The sequence below is a fragment of the Neoarthrinium moseri genome, assembly GCF_022829205.1.
Source record: "Neoarthrinium moseri strain CBS 164.80 chromosome Unknown scaffold78_Wmoseri_CBS_16480, whole genome shotgun sequence".
Classification (NCBI taxonomy): Eukaryota; Fungi; Ascomycota; class Sordariomycetes; order Amphisphaeriales; family Apiosporaceae; genus Neoarthrinium; species Neoarthrinium moseri.
In genome coordinates, this window is record NW_026055192.1 from 104,304 (window position 1) to 121,096 (window position 16,793).

At 52.1% G+C, this 16,793-nt stretch overlaps 8 protein-coding genes across 8 annotated transcripts; 5 read left to right on the forward strand and 3 right to left on the reverse strand.

Annotated features, from left to right (window-relative positions):
* Positions 1 to 993: 993 nt before the first annotated feature.
* Positions 994 to 2,165, forward strand: JN550_012042 (uncharacterized protein; the record flags this gene model as incomplete). The annotated part of the gene is made up of 2 exons (XM_049310475.1): positions 994 to 1,932; positions 2,007 to 2,165. 2 exons carry the CDS (start codon positions 994 to 996, stop codon positions 2,163 to 2,165), a joined length of 1,098 nt encoding a protein of 365 aa, XP_049166001.1.
* Positions 2,166 to 3,360: 1,195 nt separating this feature from the next.
* JN550_012043 (uncharacterized protein) lies at positions 3,361 to 5,078 on the forward strand (the record flags this gene model as incomplete). Its single annotated transcript, XM_049310476.1, has 5 exons — positions 3,361 to 3,372; positions 3,464 to 3,994; positions 4,052 to 4,327; positions 4,383 to 4,656; positions 4,714 to 5,078. The coding sequence occupies 5 exons, from the start codon at positions 3,361 to 3,363 to the stop codon at positions 5,076 to 5,078; spliced, it is 1,458 nt and encodes a 485-aa protein (XP_049166002.1).
* A 186-nt stretch (positions 5,079 to 5,264) lies between these two features.
* JN550_012044 (uncharacterized protein) lies at positions 5,265 to 6,727 on the reverse strand (the record flags this gene model as incomplete). Its single annotated transcript, XM_049310477.1, has 4 exons — positions 5,265 to 5,693; positions 5,744 to 5,950; positions 6,004 to 6,333; positions 6,389 to 6,727. 4 exons carry the CDS (start codon positions 6,725 to 6,727, stop codon positions 5,265 to 5,267), a joined length of 1,305 nt encoding a protein of 434 aa, XP_049166003.1.
* A 1,624-nt stretch (positions 6,728 to 8,351) lies between these two features.
* JN550_012045 (uncharacterized protein) lies at positions 8,352 to 9,611 on the forward strand (the record flags this gene model as incomplete). Its single annotated transcript, XM_049310478.1, has 1 exon — positions 8,352 to 9,611. One exon carries the CDS (start codon positions 8,352 to 8,354, stop codon positions 9,609 to 9,611), a length of 1,260 nt encoding a protein of 419 aa, XP_049166004.1.
* Positions 9,612 to 10,746: 1,135 nt separating this feature from the next.
* Positions 10,747 to 11,457, forward strand: JN550_012046 (uncharacterized protein; the record flags this gene model as incomplete). The annotated part of the gene is made up of 3 exons (XM_049310479.1): positions 10,747 to 10,906; positions 10,962 to 11,210; positions 11,300 to 11,457. The coding sequence occupies 3 exons, from the start codon at positions 10,747 to 10,749 to the stop codon at positions 11,455 to 11,457; spliced, it is 567 nt and encodes a 188-aa protein (XP_049166005.1).
* An 881-nt stretch (positions 11,458 to 12,338) lies between these two features.
* On the forward strand, positions 12,339 to 13,025 carry JN550_012047 (uncharacterized protein; the record flags this gene model as incomplete). Its single annotated transcript, XM_049310481.1, has 1 exon — positions 12,339 to 13,025. One exon carries the CDS (start codon positions 12,339 to 12,341, stop codon positions 13,023 to 13,025), a length of 687 nt encoding a protein of 228 aa, XP_049166006.1.
* Positions 13,026 to 13,206: 181 nt separating this feature from the next.
* On the reverse strand, positions 13,207 to 14,988 carry JN550_012048 (uncharacterized protein; the record flags this gene model as incomplete). Its single annotated transcript, XM_049310482.1, has 1 exon — positions 13,207 to 14,988. One exon carries the CDS (start codon positions 14,986 to 14,988, stop codon positions 13,207 to 13,209), a length of 1,782 nt encoding a protein of 593 aa, XP_049166007.1.
* A 539-nt stretch (positions 14,989 to 15,527) lies between these two features.
* JN550_012049 (uncharacterized protein) lies at positions 15,528 to 16,790 on the reverse strand (the record flags this gene model as incomplete). The annotated part of the gene is made up of 1 exon (XM_049310483.1): positions 15,528 to 16,790. One exon carries the CDS (start codon positions 16,788 to 16,790, stop codon positions 15,528 to 15,530), a length of 1,263 nt encoding a protein of 420 aa, XP_049166008.1.
* Positions 16,791 to 16,793: the final 3 nt, after the last annotated feature.

The window sequence follows — 16,793 nt, forward strand, 5'->3', positions numbered from 1 at the left end:
CGAGACGAGATCAGTTGAAGACCGTGGAGGGTTGACTGGCGAGAAGGGACGTCCGGTGGCTATCTCGAGGTGTGGTATCCCGCACACTCTCTCATCTGGCCTAGGGGGTTTCCGGGGAGAATGTTGACGTCGATGAAGATGTTGTGGTCCCTTTTATTAGTCCCCCAAATTTCCCTGTCGCTCATCAGTACCATCAAGCTCCAGCCAATCATATGATCCCAATGCAGGTAGCTCCATCGCGGTGCCGCCAAGAAATCCCGTCCCATCGTGGGTTGGCCGGCAAGTTGGCTTCCGGGTGGCGCCATGGCCAGCCCAGCATCCGAGGTGACTATCAGACTGTCCATTCATTACCTGTATCCCGCCAGCCTCTGTTCATTGTCCCGAACAGGGCATAGGGGAGGGGGCACAAAGGAGCACCGTCAGGGCCCTAGCTGAGACTCGTCAATTAGACCTGACCTTGCATGTGGTGCCGTAGTGCCATAGTACATGGAAGATGCCGTGCAGTCCGTGGCGGCCCGACCTTGTCTGCCACTGGACAGTACCATAGTTAGTAGGGCAGGCCCCGCTGACCTAAAGCCGTCCGCCGACCACCTGGGCCCCTGGGCCCCTGGGGCACCCGGGGCAGCCTAGCGGACAGGGGCTCAGGTGGCCCATTGGTCGACGACGCCTACGGCCCCAGAGGCTGACGTCCTCGGTGGTGGCAGCGCAAACGACAGGTGGTCGTAAACCGCCATGGATGCCATTATACTGGACCTGAGTTGCTCTCATGACCGCATCGAGACAACAAGACACCAACGTCCCCCAAACCAGACAGCGAGCCATTCGTCGCATTGCATCTGCTGCCCTCTGCATGCGCGCTCCCCCCTTTCTCTGCTAGGCGCATCGAGCGCACTCTCCCCTCCGTCCCTCCGTCCCTCCGTCCGCACGCGCCCGACATTGGATCCCTCCCGCCCGGCGTCCTTCACGTGTGACGCTGCCGACGAACCTGGAGCCATGCGCCTGTCTTCATCACCTCCCGCGTTCCTGGCCCTGCTCGCCCTCGCCCTGCCCGCCGTCTGCCGCGCTGCCGACGCCGACAAGACCACCACCTCGGCAGCCTGTACCGCCACCAACGTCAAGTCTGGGGCCTTCTTCGACCTCCGTCCCGACACGGCCGTCAGGCAGCCCGCCGACGGCACCAAGCCGCCTCCCGGCGCCCCAACCGCCAACTACGTCGCCAATGGCTACGACTACGGCTACAACTTCACCCTGAACATCTGCGGGCCCGTGCTCGGCGAGCTCGGCAACGTCAAGGGCGTCAGCCAGGAGCAGTGGGGGAACATCAGCGCCTACTACACCTCCAAGGGCGACACCTACAGCCTGGGCTTCGCATCGAGGGAGCTGAAGCCGAGGGGGAGGAAGCTGGTGCTGCAGTACGCCGGCGGTTCTCTCTGCGGGAAGAGCGTCAAGAGATCATTGCCTGCTGGGCCGGCTCAGCGGAGGAGTGTGCATAGCGGCGCTGCCTACACGGATTACGAGGACGAGCCCGAGCACGAGCACGAGCATGCGCACTCGCCCTCGTCCTCGTCATCTGGCACCCCAACCGAGAGGAGCACCAAGGAGACCGACGCGCCCACCCAGCGAAAGTCCACCACCATATCCTTCCTGTGCGACAGAGACCCCTCCGCCTCGGCCTCCGTGTCCTTCGTCGGCACCGACCCAGACGAGTGCGCCTACTTCTTCGAGGTGCGCTCCTCCCATGCCTGCGCTGGCGCCGAGCCGCACACCCCTGGCAGCGTCGGCCCGGGCACCGTCTTCGGCATCATCCTCCTGGTCGCCATGCTGGTCTACCTGCTCGGCGGCATCTTCTACCAGCGCACCGTCGCCAACCAGCGAGGCTGGCGACAGTTGCCCAACTACTCGCTCTGGGCCGGCATCTGGAGCTTTGTCTCGGTACGTTTCCTCATTCCATTCCATAGATTGGCGGTCTGGCCAAGCACAGCCGGCGTGACTAACATTTGCAACAGGACCTCTTCGTCGCATCGACAGCGTCTTGCGCGCGCTTCCTACCCAATCGAAGGGGGTACCACTACCTCGCCGGCTCGCCTTCTAGGACAAGGCAGAACCGCGATCGGGAGGCCGAGAATAGGCTTATCGACCAGTACGACGAGGAGTGGGATGATTGATGCTTCTGACATCCTTATTTCGTTTTGCCAATTTTTTTTTCTCGTATAGCTTAGCTGGGATGGTATCAAAGATTCGGGGCACTGGCGTTTCGGGAGGTACATTGCACAGGTGGGACACGGCCACACTTTGTTACTACATATACCTTATCAAATATGTAAAGAGCCGTAGAGAGCAGATGTCTTCTACCCATGGACACAAAATCAACCCAGACCCACCGTAGTCATGTTGAGTCTGCCCCTGTGTAGTAACACTATTTGAACGGTCTGCGGCCAGAAGATGCTCTGGGAATGACAAATTGTCAATTAGTACCCTTTGACTCCTACGCAACCACGACTTCTGCCTCGCTACGTGGTAACCTTGACGCACATACACACATTCTGTCGAGAAGGCGTGAGGACGATATTGTGATGGCTGCGGGCACACCACAGGAAAGCCAGGTTGGTCATACCGGACCCCATTGTGCTATGTTCCAAGGACCTCTGGAGATACTTGGGCTACTACAGGTGGTCTCTGTCCTCTTAAATCGACTTGTGGCATCTGGCCACTTATAACGTCGGCTGTCGAGCCCCCGCGGCCCGGCAGCCGGGATGGCGGAGCATCTCCACACTCAGTTGGACGCATAAGCGTAGATCGTGAGCCCTTTACTATGTACTCTATGAAGGTGGCGTAATGTGTGACAGTCCATTCCGACTTTCGCCTGATGTTTCATTTCGGTGGAGGTTTACAGACTGCACACATGTGCTGTAAGTCCAGGCTTTATCGGCGTGGAGTCCTCGGCACTCCACGCCAAGAGATAAGACAACAGCGCCCTGGGGCCTGCTGAAGCGCTTGGAACAGCCAAGGTCTGGATGTTTTTTCTCTTCTGCGTTTAGCGCCAAACCTCAGCTCCTGGATACAGCCAATGCCATGTCTTACCAGCACTCAGGGTCACCATTACTTAATGATCCGGGGTTCTCGCATCTTGATAAGGCCGGTAGAGACCTTGATAAGACGTTGAATAACATGACAATAATCTCCAGCTTCTCGGAAACCCTGTCGTTGGAGATAGCTGGCGCCGAGCTGGTGTCGGCAGGGGGACTATATGATATGGAACGTCCCTGCATGGGTCTGCTCCTCTGGACCTATGTCGTGCTTCAACCTGTCATGCCAGGCTGAACCCATTACGGAAAGGAGGTCTGATTGCTAGTCACCATCATGAGCGAGGCAGTAGGTTGACCCCGGAGCCCGGAATATCACGATTCGAGGGCCTCCATTGCTGTGTACGTTCAAGCAGGCTGACCGTGTCTCGCCAAAACAGCCGAGCTATGACGAGTCCATACCCGACGGGGGCAACCCGCTCGAGGTGAATGTCAACACGCAGTATGTCGGCTACGAGTGGAACTACACGTATCTGGTCTTCTGCGCCTACATCGTGTGGCTGATTATCCCGGGCATCGGCCTGTTGTACGGCGGCCTGGCCCGCCGCAAGTCGGCCCTCGCGCTGCTGTTCCAGTCCTTCATGGTCAGCGCGGTGGTGACGGTGCAGTGGATGTTCTGGGGCTACTCGCTGGCCTACAGCCGCACGGCCGGCCCCTTCATCGGCGACCTGGCCAATTTCGGTCTCAAGAACGTCATGTCGGCGCCGTCCCCCGGCAACTCGACCATCCCTGAGATCGTCTTCTGCCTGTATCAGCTGCTCTTCTGCGCATGCACCGTGCAGATCGTCGTGGGAGGCGCCTTTGAACGTGGGCGCATCATTCCGTCCTTGATCTTTGGTTTCTGCTGGGCCACGGTTGTGTACTGCCCGATTGCCTGCTGGACCTGGAACGCCAACGGCTGGCTATACAATGTGAGTGCTCTGAACAGATACAGACTGGCCGACCTATCGGCTGATTGCCTGTAACAGCTTCCGTCGCTCGATTTCGCCGGCGGTGGACCCGTCCACATCGCCTCCGGGTGGTCAGCCCTCGCCTATGCCTTCGTCTTGGGCAAGCGAAAGAAGAATCCCACGGACAAGAGCCATGGGAAGCCTCACAATACTACTCTTGTCTTCCTGGGCACCGTGCTCATCTGGTTCGGCTGGTTTGGGTTCAATGGCGGCTCCGCCCTGAATGCCTCCATTCGTGCCATGCTCGCCGCATTCAACACGAACACTGCCGCTTCGACCGGTGCCATCGGCTGGGTACGTGAGCATCGTAGACCCGAATATGCTCATCCGCAGGCTGACTTCCAATTAGGTTCTTGTCGACTATTTCAAATATGGCCGCAAGTTCACCGTCGTTGGCGCCTGTGAGGGTGCCATTGCTGGTTTGGTCGGCATCACACCCGCCGCAGGCTATGTCAGTGTGTGGCTTGCTGCAGTTATTGGCTTCATCACCGCTGTAGTCTGCGCCCTCATGGACAATGTGAACAACTGGCTACGGATTGATGAGGGAATGGACGTCTTCAAGCTTCACGGCATTGGAGGAATGGTGGGCTCCTTCTTGACGGGCATTTTCGCGACGTCGTCCAGTAAGTTCATCTCTGCAGCTGCGCAGTCATTCCAATTCCAGCTGACGTCGTGTGCAGTCTCTTCTCTGGACGGCGTTACAATAGCCTCCGGCGCCATTGATGGCGAGGGCATTCAGGTTGGAAGACAATTCGCCGAGATCACTGCCATTTCGGCATACTCCTTCCTCGTATCCTGCGCTCTACTGTTTATAATGAAGTATATCCCGGGATTACACCTACGAATTTCCGATGAGGCCGAGGAGCGCGGACTTGATCTTGACCAGTTCTTCGAAGAGGAGATCGGCGACTGGGGACTGGTCCATGAGTTAGAGAGGAAGCGCTACGAGCAGTTTCTTATGGGCGAGGCTCCTGCTCAAGGGTCATCTTCATCAGAGGCTGTTCAAGAAACTAAGACTTCAGCGCCAGCGGATGTCTCTAGTTAGGCCTCTCGTTCTGTTGTTGAGTTCTTAGGGGAGGATTCGAGGCATCTGTTGTCTTCCTGCGTTTTATGCATCTGATCAGTGGTGTGCTTTGGTCTTCTCATATTGTGTAGTATTAGAAGGATCCTTAGACTCAAAGACAAGTAGTTGTGGCGAAGACGGCGAGTAAACTGGTTCATATATTCAGAATCATGCCCGGCTCATCTTTGCAAGTCTCTTTCCCAGGTCTCCCTTGGCGTCGTTAATGGCCCCGTTGATATCGTAGTTCCAGATCTTCCCGAATCTCTCCTTCATTTCCTTTTCGATCTTCTTCAGGTCCCTGCCAACGTCCTTGGCGCGGAAATCCATGAGCTCACTGTTACGTCTGCTGCTCTGCACCAGCCATTGACCTCGCTCGCGGCGGCTGGCATCAAAGGCTGCGAAAGCTGCCTCGACATCGGCCGGCTTCTTGACCCGCTCGTCCCCAAGTATGGCGGACATCAACGCCGAGTCTTCGATACAGAAGCCCGCGCCCGCACCGTGGTGCGGTGTAGTGGCGTGTGCGGCGTCGCCCATGATAGCAACGCGTCCCTTGTGCATGTAAGGAACAGGGTTATCGCCTAGGTCGAATAGAGCCCACTGTATATTCTATTAGCAGTTTTTGGATCACGAATACTCCCATGCTTTACCCTATCGAGGTTATCCTCAACCATCGTGAGCTTCTTCTTGATGGCAGGTGCGAAATTGGCGAAGTCCTTGATCGCGTCTTCTTTCTTCGCCGGAAGCGTGAGATGGTCTTCATCAGGCCACTCATTGGTGTCACACACAGCAGCAAACATGTTGTAAGTGTCGCCACCATCGACGGGGTAAGAGAGAATATGGGCATTGGGCCCGATCTTCGGGCTGTCAGTCTTGGGAGAAAAACACTGAGCAATGACACTGTACCCACCCACACGCAAGAGTTCGTTGCTCTCTCTTCTCCAATGATATCAACCGCCTTTTCCATCGGAATTACTCCTCGGTAACCATACATGTGTGTGTACTTTGCCTTGGCGCTTGGATGCTTCTCGCCCACGATGATTTCTCGTACACGACTTTTGATTCCGTCGCATCCCACCACTCCATCTGCCTCAGCACTTGTGCCATCGTGGAAAGTCAGCCTCAATTTCTCCATCTTCTCATCTTCAGCAATGCTATCGAGATGCTTCCTAAAATGACAGGTCTCAATAGGAATTAGTTTCGATATCTCGTCCATGAAATGAGCCCTGTGCACAGCATTCTGATTGCATGTTAGCTATACTCCGTTCACAAGACACAAGATCTTCTACTCCTACCTGACCCTGCTCATTCTCAAGTGTGAAGATGGGCTCCGTCTGGTCTCTTCCGTAAAAATCAGGGGTGCCGTCCATGACGTCGAAGTAGACGTTCTTCTTGCTGGGCCATTGGTTGTGCGTCGCGACTTTTTCAAACGCGCCGCGGAGATTCTTGTCACACACGTCCATCGCGCTCAATGAATTAGGGGAGAAGGCTACACCGGCACCAATCTCACTGAATGCGTGGCCTTGCTCGTAGATCTGGCATTTGATGCCATGGTTCTTCAGAGCTATTGCCAGAGTTGCGCCAGCAATACCGCCCCCAATGATGGCGATTTCAAAGTCTTTCTCAGGCGCCATGCTATTTTCTGCAATTGAGGGCCGTATGAGGTAAGTATGTCCTACAGGAAGTAGTCGTAATGATTGTGAGATGGATGGCCCAGGTCGTGGAACCGGAACCAATTCTCATCTTATATTTTGTTGCGCCTTCGGCCTAGCAACGTGCCTTGAACCTTCTCCGCGCGGTTTCCAACCTTCCTCGCCGTTCGTGTCGCGACAACCAACTAGCTTAGAGTTCAGAATGAGTAAGCAGATAACTCAATCGCCGCGTGTCTCTACTGAGTCGGTTGAGCTGCGCAAAGCGCCACGGTAGAACTTGGGCAGTTGCGATCGCGTTTTACTCGGCTTCCGGACCTCCAATACAAAACCCGTACCCTCTCAGCCCTGATTTATCCCACCCCTCAGTCGTGGTACGCGTATAGAGAGGAGGGCGCGTATGCGCCGCAGTCCGGGCCCGTCAGGCCGACATAAGCCGACATCTAATCTTTAGATTCCGGCGCGATGAGAAAGCTTAATTCAACCTATATCCAATGGGATGCAGACCCAAAGAAGCCGATAGGTGGGCCGCGCCTCCGCGTTTCCGTGTCGGGCTATCGGTGATCGTCCAGGCTTCCATAGCCTTATCACGCGACTGACATGACTGTGGTTACCGGAGACCGGCCAGATAATATAGCGCTACGGCGTCTTGTCAGGCATTGGAACGAATTCCATACCCGTTCAAAGTTTCAAATGCCGGCACTTCCGACCATGACGCGAGCTTGAGAAATCTTGACGACGTTGTTCTGTTGTTTTCAAAAAACGACCAAGTATCGTTTCAGCTCTGCGGGTAGACACTGATCAATTGACAGCTTTACTAGCATCCGAAATTATGTCGTGATATCAGGATTTATGCGAGGGCGGTTTTTAGTCGATGCTCCTTGGCCTCCCTGGGGAGAATGTCTATGGTCACTGATCTCATGTCTTTGGACGCTGATGGGGATGTAATCCGACAACGGTAGAGCAACCCGGCAGCGAGTAAAGGCGGCCTCAGCAACCCAATAGAAGGAAGCCAAGGTACGGTAGTAGAAGCGCTGAAGCGGGCCTGTGCGGCGATGTGCTATTTTTAGTCCCTTCCATGCAACCCTTCCTGGTCAGCACAAGAAGGTCCTAGTTCTTGGCTCGATCTTCGTCAGTGGTGCGATTGGTGATAAGATCCTTCTAAATAGCCGTGCCGCCGTTTCGACCCCGCAAATTCTTTTCCATGAACCTGCTGGCCTAAGATCCAGTTGTTGTTATCTTATTGCGTTTAGGGTCCGAATCTTGTATAACATCCTCAGAGTCAGTTTGGCGGCCAACTCCTTCCTGTTTCGGCTTTGGCTCCAGTTACCCGCAGAGTCCTGACGTACTTTTCCCTTACTGCAGGTGCGTTGCATCATGCAGCCTGCGTTGAGGCTAGGCTGCGATCATGTCTAGCGAGCCTCCAGATCGATGGGCCACCCCGGCAGAGTTCGAGAATTGGCGGACTACGATCACCAGTCTTTATATAGAAGATGGTCGGGGTTTAGACGAAGTCATGGAGATAATGAGTCGCAAACACGACTTCCACGCAACGCAAGTGTAGTCAATTGTTTGGCAGATCATGGCTAACAGACGGGAAAGCAAAAAGATGTACAAATATCGACTGGGCAGATGGAACGTGCATAAGTACAGAAGTAGGAATAGCAGGTCCCCAGATCAGGATCAAGAGTCAAGTGTAGTCATCCGGACACAACGCCGCCAATCGACCAACCTGAAATCCCCCGCATACGGCGGTAATACCGCCAACTCTCAATTCACCGTGGTACTTGTTTCTGGGACTCGGGGGAAGCGTGGTAAGAGTAGGAAGTTGATGAAGAATCACGCACGCGTATCGATACCAGAATGGGTCTCAACGCCTGACGTCTTCTGCTTGCCTGAAGAAGTCATATACCTGTCCCGACAACTTAGCTTTGGGTTAGTCGCGCTTGGAAATTGGACCCACGAAGATAATCTTGACAATCCGGCAAGCAACAAGTGGTGGGGAAGGACAATAACCGCCTCACAGCTCTTCGACCAGGGCAAGTTTAAGCAAGCGTTCAGCACACTCAGTCCATGTTTCGATCAATTCACCACGCTTCTGCAGAACCCCGACCCAGGTCTACTTCAAGCGATTTACCTAGTCGTCCTCCAGCTAAACACCCAGCTGGCTGAACACTTTCTAACATTTGCTGCTGAGATGGCAACGATTAAATTACCTGCTCGACATCCTCTCCGGATTTTGATGATAAAGCTCAAAGAAGCAGGAGTCCAAAGTTTGCGGCGCCATGCTTATCATATCCTAGAATCGTATGTCGACGGTCTTGAGAATCAGCTGGGTCAATCCAACAAAGGGGTTCTGTTATTATGTGAGAATCTCTGGGATACGCTTGATTACCTGAGCCACGAGAAGGAAATGCACTTTGTAGACTCTCAAACAATCCAGGAGAGACAGCGAAGTCAGATCGAAAGATTGGAGTCGTCGGGTTTGGTCCCTCAGGCCCAGTCAGCAAAGCTGTCGCTTGCCTTCGCATACGACAGGCATGAGATGGTGGAAGAAGCAGAGAAAATGAATGACAGCGTCCTTGAGTGGCTTCAATCACGCCCGAAAGGCCAACATTCAAAAGCGATAGACCGATGGGACAGTTTGTATCTTCGATTTGTGTGCAAAGAGAAAATAGGCACGATCGAAGACGTTACAATGGCCGGCAAAGAATATATCAAAGTGTTGGAGGAAGAGCTCGGACCACAACACAAACGGACCATTACCGCGGTTGGCTACCTGCAGGAGTATTACAAGAAAAGGGGGCTTGTAGATAAAGCGAAGGAATTGGATCAAGTTCTTGAGCTCGGCTCTGAATCGCCTGGATAAAATCCTCGCAAGTATACAGTGTGCCAGGATGGTAATTTAATCCAATGATATAATATCACGGAAATGTGTTATAGTAATCATGTTGCACTAAGTGTAGATTCTCTCGTGCTCAAAGAGGTTCAAGGCGTGTGCACAGCTTATAACCATTTCCCTCCTCTGGACTGTTAATTCTCCAGTGCTACTTCTTCGTTCCAGAACTCCAAAGGCCCAAGTTCAAAGGCAACGTACCGCACGGAAGTCAAGGTGAGTAATTCCAACTTGAATTTGGCACCACTAATGCTGGATGCTTTTAAGACCTCGAACACATTTCTCAATATGATGACAGCCACCTCACCTTTCACCTGAATTATTGCTTAACCATGAATCGATACAAATGTGCGAAGTCAGAGTTGCATTATACTCATATCAGGAAATTCAAAGCAGGAGGGCCCATAGCTCTGGAATGGTTTCAAAGAAATGATACCACTGGTGGCGATCAGTCTCAGAGCAGACAAAAAGTCAAATGCTAGCCTAGCTTCAATACCAGCCACCGGCCAACCAGTGTTCAGAAATTTAGTGCGTCATTAGCTACAAGTGAAATAGAGCTCGGGCCTTTCTACCCTGCTTTACTCCAGCACGATGGGTTGTCTTCGTTGCATCGATGCCTGCGTTGCATATTTTCATGGGTTCGCTATTGGCAACAATGCTTCGAGAGCAAAGCTCGGGACTCTTTTGCGACGTCACTACGGTTGAATCAAGACTAGTTGAATAGAGGTCTAGAGCGGTCGCTTAGGAACCGTTGGGAAAGAGATGGTGACTCGCTACCAGATCCCGGCGAAGCTCCGTGATTTGTTGTTCCCCAGCGCACTAGCTCGCAGTGCAGGGCTCATTGCCAAGTTCTCAGGCCCACTGCCCTGGTAGGGCTGCAACGTTGACCGGGATAGTCTTTCTCTGTATGATCGCTATGAGAACAGTATTAGATCAACGTCATTATTTCTACATCGGAGTTCGCAAACCACACGTCTTATATAACGCAGATCCCGAGTGGTACTGGTCAAAATGTACAATCTGTGAACGCAATCTGTGAACGCAATCTGTGAACACAATCTCTTTCCCAAGGTTATCAATTGCACCTCTGTAATCTCAATTCTCGAAGATGAAGGTCCTTTTTGTCGCCGCACTCCCCTTGTTTGGGTTTTTTGGCACAGCCCTCACCTCCCCAACCGTTGCGCCGGCGACAATTCAGGGACGAGCAGACGCGTCTGGTTTACTCGACGCCCTGATTACAAGTGTGAAAGTGCAAACAGGTGCCATTAGTATGTTCAGTTGCTCCAACTTGATGCGTCTGAATAAGTCTAATCAAACTCCTAGATGCTACGCTCGCTGCTTTACCCGCAGGGGCTAATATCACACAGCAGGACGACGCTGGTCTCGCGATCCACACTGCTCTGACCGAGATGACCAACGTGATCAACGCGGCCATCTCCGACGTTAATGCTCTTGGAACATCGACGAAGGAGAAGAGACAGCTGGATGTCCTTGCTATTGCTGCCCTAATCGCTGCGCTCCTGGTAGAGATCAGCGCGACACTCGATGCTGTTATCGCTGTGTTTGGCATTGGTTAGTACACCCTCAGTGTTAATCTCGATATCTCGATCCATTCCTGTTGCGCAGTCCAAGAAAACCAAATACTAACTCGTGCTCTACAGGGGCCTTGCTCGGGTACTTGAATCCACTGACTGGGGCCTTGAGCGCGCTCATCCTTGCGCTTACCGTAGTAATTGATGGCCTACTTGTTGTCGTTACTGCACTATTGAACACATTGTTGATTGGCTTGAGTGTCGCTCTTGCTGGATTATCGTTTTGATAAGTGAAGGCTTACTGTGCCTAGAACTTCTTGACTTTGATTCCTACAAAAATACAACCACATAAAACACGGAGCATCACCCTGTATCATCTGCGCTTGAGTTACTGTGCTGTTCTGGCGAGCTAGGAAATCCATATGAAAGGACACAAGTTTGGAAACATGTGGCGTTCAATTTCGATTTACAGTTAATTACACCATAGTCGAATAACAATATTTTATCAGCTGATACTTCACTTGATTCCTCTATAACCTTGCCATTGGCACCCACTAAGGCAGGTTAGAAGCTCGACGGGTCAGCGCTGCCCCTGATTCACAGCTTCTTCACCTGGTTCATCTCGCTGTCAACGTGCCTCATACCAACAGCGCCACCGGTGGGTGAGTATATGTGTGTGGGGAAGGGGGTGGCTATAGAAACCATGAGTGGGGGTGAGAACAACAAGCCGACCCACCACCGGAATGTCCTCGCGCAATGCGCTCTCTTGCTGCTTCAGCGTGCTCCTATGTGTTTGGTGTATGCTGACCGGATAGAAGAAATTTAAATTTAATTCAAGAATGGCTTGCCTATCCTCGGGCTATCCTCGGGCTATCCTCGCGTATGTACTCCGTAGTTCTCTCGCTGCTTGCGTATCCTTCGGGTGGCTGTGGTTTAGCCTAGCGCCAGAATCTCGCGCAGTTTTCGGTGCTTTCGCGCAATTTCAGTGGTCAGGTCTTCGAGGTTGCTGCAGGAGTTCAGAGGATCAGCATTCGCTGCAAAGCGACACTAGAAGGTGACTTACCCGCTTCTCTTATATAAAGTAAACCACGGAACTGTAGATAAAGCAAACCACAGATGCAATGCAAAGCCCTCTACTAAAAAAAAAAACATCAGAATCGGTTTCGACATGTTTCGCCTGACGACATTGACGACCTTGTTACTGTTACTCCAATTCTTTGAGAAGCCCGTTTCAGCCTGTGCCATTGGAGGCAGAGCATCTGATGACTTCATTATAGGAAATGATCCACCAGCTGATCCGGCAACCATTGGCTACACTATCAACCACTTCAGTCTCGTTGCTAATAATATCACCGCATCAGTGGACTTCTATGGGAGGATCCTCGGCATGCGCCATGTTTTCACATTCCATGCCTCGCCCGAGTACCAGGTCACTTACCTTGGTCACAGCCAGGGAGGCAAAAATGGAACAGGCTATCAGACAGGCGAAGAACTGCTGCGAGAAAAGACGAACACTGGAGGCCTGATTGAACTACTTTATTTTAAGGGGACCAACGGGACTATCGAGGCATCCACACGCAGCCCGAACACATTCGGCCACGTTGGCCTGATCGTCCCAGACATCCAAGCGACGCAGTCTCGTATGGAAGATAACGGCGTCAACATTCTGAAACGTGTTGGGGAGGATCTGGCTGTTGAAGACGGCCCCGTTGCTAGAGCGTTTGGCCTTGGAGGCGATGTTGAGTCAGCTAGAGTAGCTGCGTTAGCAGGCATCCGGGGTATCGGGTTCAACGGCTTTCTCATCATCACTGACCCTGATGGGAATCTTATTGAGGTTCAGCCGCAAACATCATGACTAGTACTTGTGGTTTAATATTGGTCAAGGAGGACCTTGGGCTTTGGTTGACTGTCTATGTTGCACTACTTAGATTAGATCCTAGATGTTTTCCCTCAGCAACATGGAATAACGCATTTTTATGCGCATTTTCTTTAAGTACTTCCTGAGAACAGTTGCGCCGCATCTTCAAAATATTTGGCTATCCCTCCACGTCCCACATCGGTATTGTATTTGGCACGACTATTGTGGTCCAGGCCTGTTGATCTGCGACAATTGGGTCATCAGATTCTCTAAGATATCTTGAGTACTCCTTAACGCCAGCTGCGAATGCAGGCGCGCCAGAGTACGTGAACCAAGTCTCTCCGTTACATTTGTTGTTGCTACCTGTTCCTTCTGCAATTGTGTCGTTCCAGTAGTATTTGCTGGTAATATTCTGTCTAGCCACAAGGCTCTTGGTGCCAACTTCAACCCCTGAGTATAATTGAAGCAAGTTGACACCATCATCTATCGCACTACGGTCCACCATGCATAGGACAGATCCTGGATGTATGACCGGGCCTTCTGGGGACACATCGTATGAGCTGTACAGAGTGAGTGGATACACATAGCGTGACACCACATCGGAAACATCGCTGTAGTGACTCCCCGACGTGACCGCAGAAGTTGTCTGATTCAACGCGCTGTTTGTCAAGTTTTGAATACTGATATATGATAGGTGCTGATGCCACGATACGACACGTGTCCCGTTGGTCGTTGCTCGTGTAGATGTGATTGAGAGAGAACGCTCTGCGGCCAATGAGAATGAAAATGAGGTGTTGGAAACAGAGCCATTGGAGGATATTTCTGTACCAATAAATGCTTCAAAATCAAACGTTGGGCCGGAGTGAACTTTGTTGATTGGGCCAGCCTCAGTCTCATTGACCGCATGGTCTAACCACACGAACAGTGATGCTGAAACCCACCAGTTGTCGCCAACAGTACCAATATTGTCTTGAGTAAGACTGTCATAACCAACAACCTGAAGTTGGAAACTGTGCGCCTGGCCATCGCAAAGAAGTGATAGCCAAGGTGTCACATCAACCTCGAAGCTTGGGAGGTCATAGGCGTTGAGACCAACAATTGGGCGCCATGCACCAGGGTCAATGCCTGTAGTAAATATGATGGGAAAGGGCCATGAGATGCCGGCCAGTTGCCCATCTATGAGCAACTGAACCTCTCGGAAAGGGCTGTGTCCAGACAGCGGTCCCAGCGGGCTGGTCGAGAACGTGTCGGTGTACTCGGAAGGGACGTTTGCGAACCAAAATTCTTCGGCTCCGTTTCCCGAAGCCATGATGGACACTACAGCGTTCTTGATGTTTCTAGGGAGCGTTAGATTTGCCACTCCACTATCACCAGGGAGATTAAAGACACTTGGGGTATTCTGAGCCGACGTCAGGTTCGAGATAGCGAAGATCTCCTCGGCAGGCGTGAAGCCTGACTGGTATTCATCATTGAAGTAAAGCGCCTCGATGGTTACATTGAACGCACCAGTGTAGAGGTTTCCATCAATGGCGTTGGGCAAGTCGAAGATGACTTTCTGTTCCCTGTCCAGCAGCGAGCGGAAGATGGTGATGTCCTTGACGTAAGACCAGTGGATTCCAGACTGCGTCGGCGTGGGCGTCGAAGTACGCCAGATTTCGACATCATTGAAATAGAGAAGAGCCAAGCGGTCATGTTGGCGGCCTTGAGATGTCGCAGACAGGTTCAAGACCACTGTTGTAAAGTCGCAGTAGTGGGGCGGGGTGTAGGTTCCTGCGAACGGTGCACCATAGCTGTTCTCAAATACGTGCTGCACAATCGTCTGGCGGCAAACAACATCGTCAAAAGTTTTTCGAGGTGGATTTGCTGCTTGGAAAACCTCCAGAGCTTTATCTTCATGTCGCTCATCGCTTCCGACCACAAGGACTGTGGCAATGAGGAGTAGCACGATAAACGACAACATCGCGGCAATCTGGTTTTTTATCGTTAGATTAGTCTCTAAGATGAGTTTTGGAGAATTTGGTAAGAAGGAGAGAGGCGCAGCCCTTGGAAGTGTCTGTCAACAATAGCTGAAATCGAAATCGAAATCACAGCCCCATCAGAAGGTACCTTCTGTTCCTGTCCGTCGAATGCAGCCTACCGTTGAGGTCTGCGCATCATCCCGGCCACACAAACTCCCACGCTAGATTCACCAATCAACAGCTACTAATCAACTCCAGAAATGAGATGGGACGACCAGAATTCTTCGTTGCTGTGTAAGGCTAGCAGTGATGACATACACCTTCGACAGGACGTTTGAGCAGAGATATTGTTAAATTCATCTAAAGTGCCTCATCAAATACAAACAGCACTGCGCAGGAGGCACATTCATAATGATTTTCAGGACTAGATACTCCCTTTCCTTCACTTCTTTTCTAATCTAGTGAATGTCTAAATCGTAAAGTATTACCATTCCAAGGGACAAACCGCCTTTATCGTCTTTGCGTACCCGTGCCCTATCACTCATTCCAGAGGTTTCTCCCCAATGTATCCTTGAAAGAGCGCGGGAATCTTGGTCCTAGCGTCCTCATCGTGAAAAATCTGCAGGTTATTCCATGTTTCTTCGGCTGTCTCCTCCGCCCTATTAATCATCTGTGTCTCGAATTCTTCCAGTCGTTCTTCTAGCGCAATTCTAAATTTCCGTTTGCCGGTCTCAGAGTCTGATGCTTCAATCCAAGCTGCGTTGATTGCATCTGCCAACTCAAGTGCATCCTTCATGGCCAAGTTCACGCCTTCTCCTGCAAAGGGCGTCATCAAATGCGCTGCATCGCCAATGACTGTCACCCCCGGTCTGTGCTGCCATGACAGTTGACCTACAGGTAGCATATAAAGCGGCTTGACGTCTATCGGGCCTTCATTGTCTCTGAACCCTTGGGTAATGAGTTTTTGGAACTTTGGCCCAAAGGCTCCAAAATATTTCCCATCGTTGTGTCTGGCAGTGGAACTCAGCAGTAAGTCTCTCGCTTCAGATTGGCTCATATGCTCGAGGCTGGTGGTTGTTCCAAAGTTCTCATCCAAGGTATGAATAGACAAGTAGATTCTTGCTGCACCTAGTGCTCCGCGCTGAGACATCAAGATATTTCTGTCACCGGGGGCGATAAATGATCCGGCCCCTACTAGGTCGGCAAGCTCGGGGAAGCGATGCCCCAGGTTTGGAATGGTAAGGGTGACGAAGTGCACGCCGCTGTAATGCGGTTTCCTATGGGTCAACAGGGGACGGACACGCGACCAAGCACCATCGGCACCGATCACCAGGTCTGCGGTGACCATACCGTGGTGTGGGCCAAAGTCGAGAACATACCGTCCCCCTTCCTCGCCTTCATAAGCCGAAAGTAGCTTGTGTTGCCACTGAATGCAGTCCGTGGGCAGCCTAGAAAGGAGGAGCTTCGTTAAAAGATGACGTGATATCTCGGGCCTGGTGTTATCGCCGCCGTCGTCATTGAGCAAGATTGTACCATCCTTATCTGTGATTGTGTTGGATTGGGAACACTCTCCTGTCAGAGTGTTAAATTCATCAACCAGCCCACAGGCACTGATAGCTGCGAGTCCTGTGTCTGGGTGTAAATCCAGGGACCCTGATGGTAGAGCGTAATCGTCTTCAGTAGGCTTAGGCCGAAGCTCATAAATGGTGAATGGTATGCTTCGCTTCTTTAGTAGCAGACCCAGTGTCAAACCAGCAGGACCGCCGCCGACAATGGCGATGTGTGGCTGCTTTGTTGAAGCCATGGT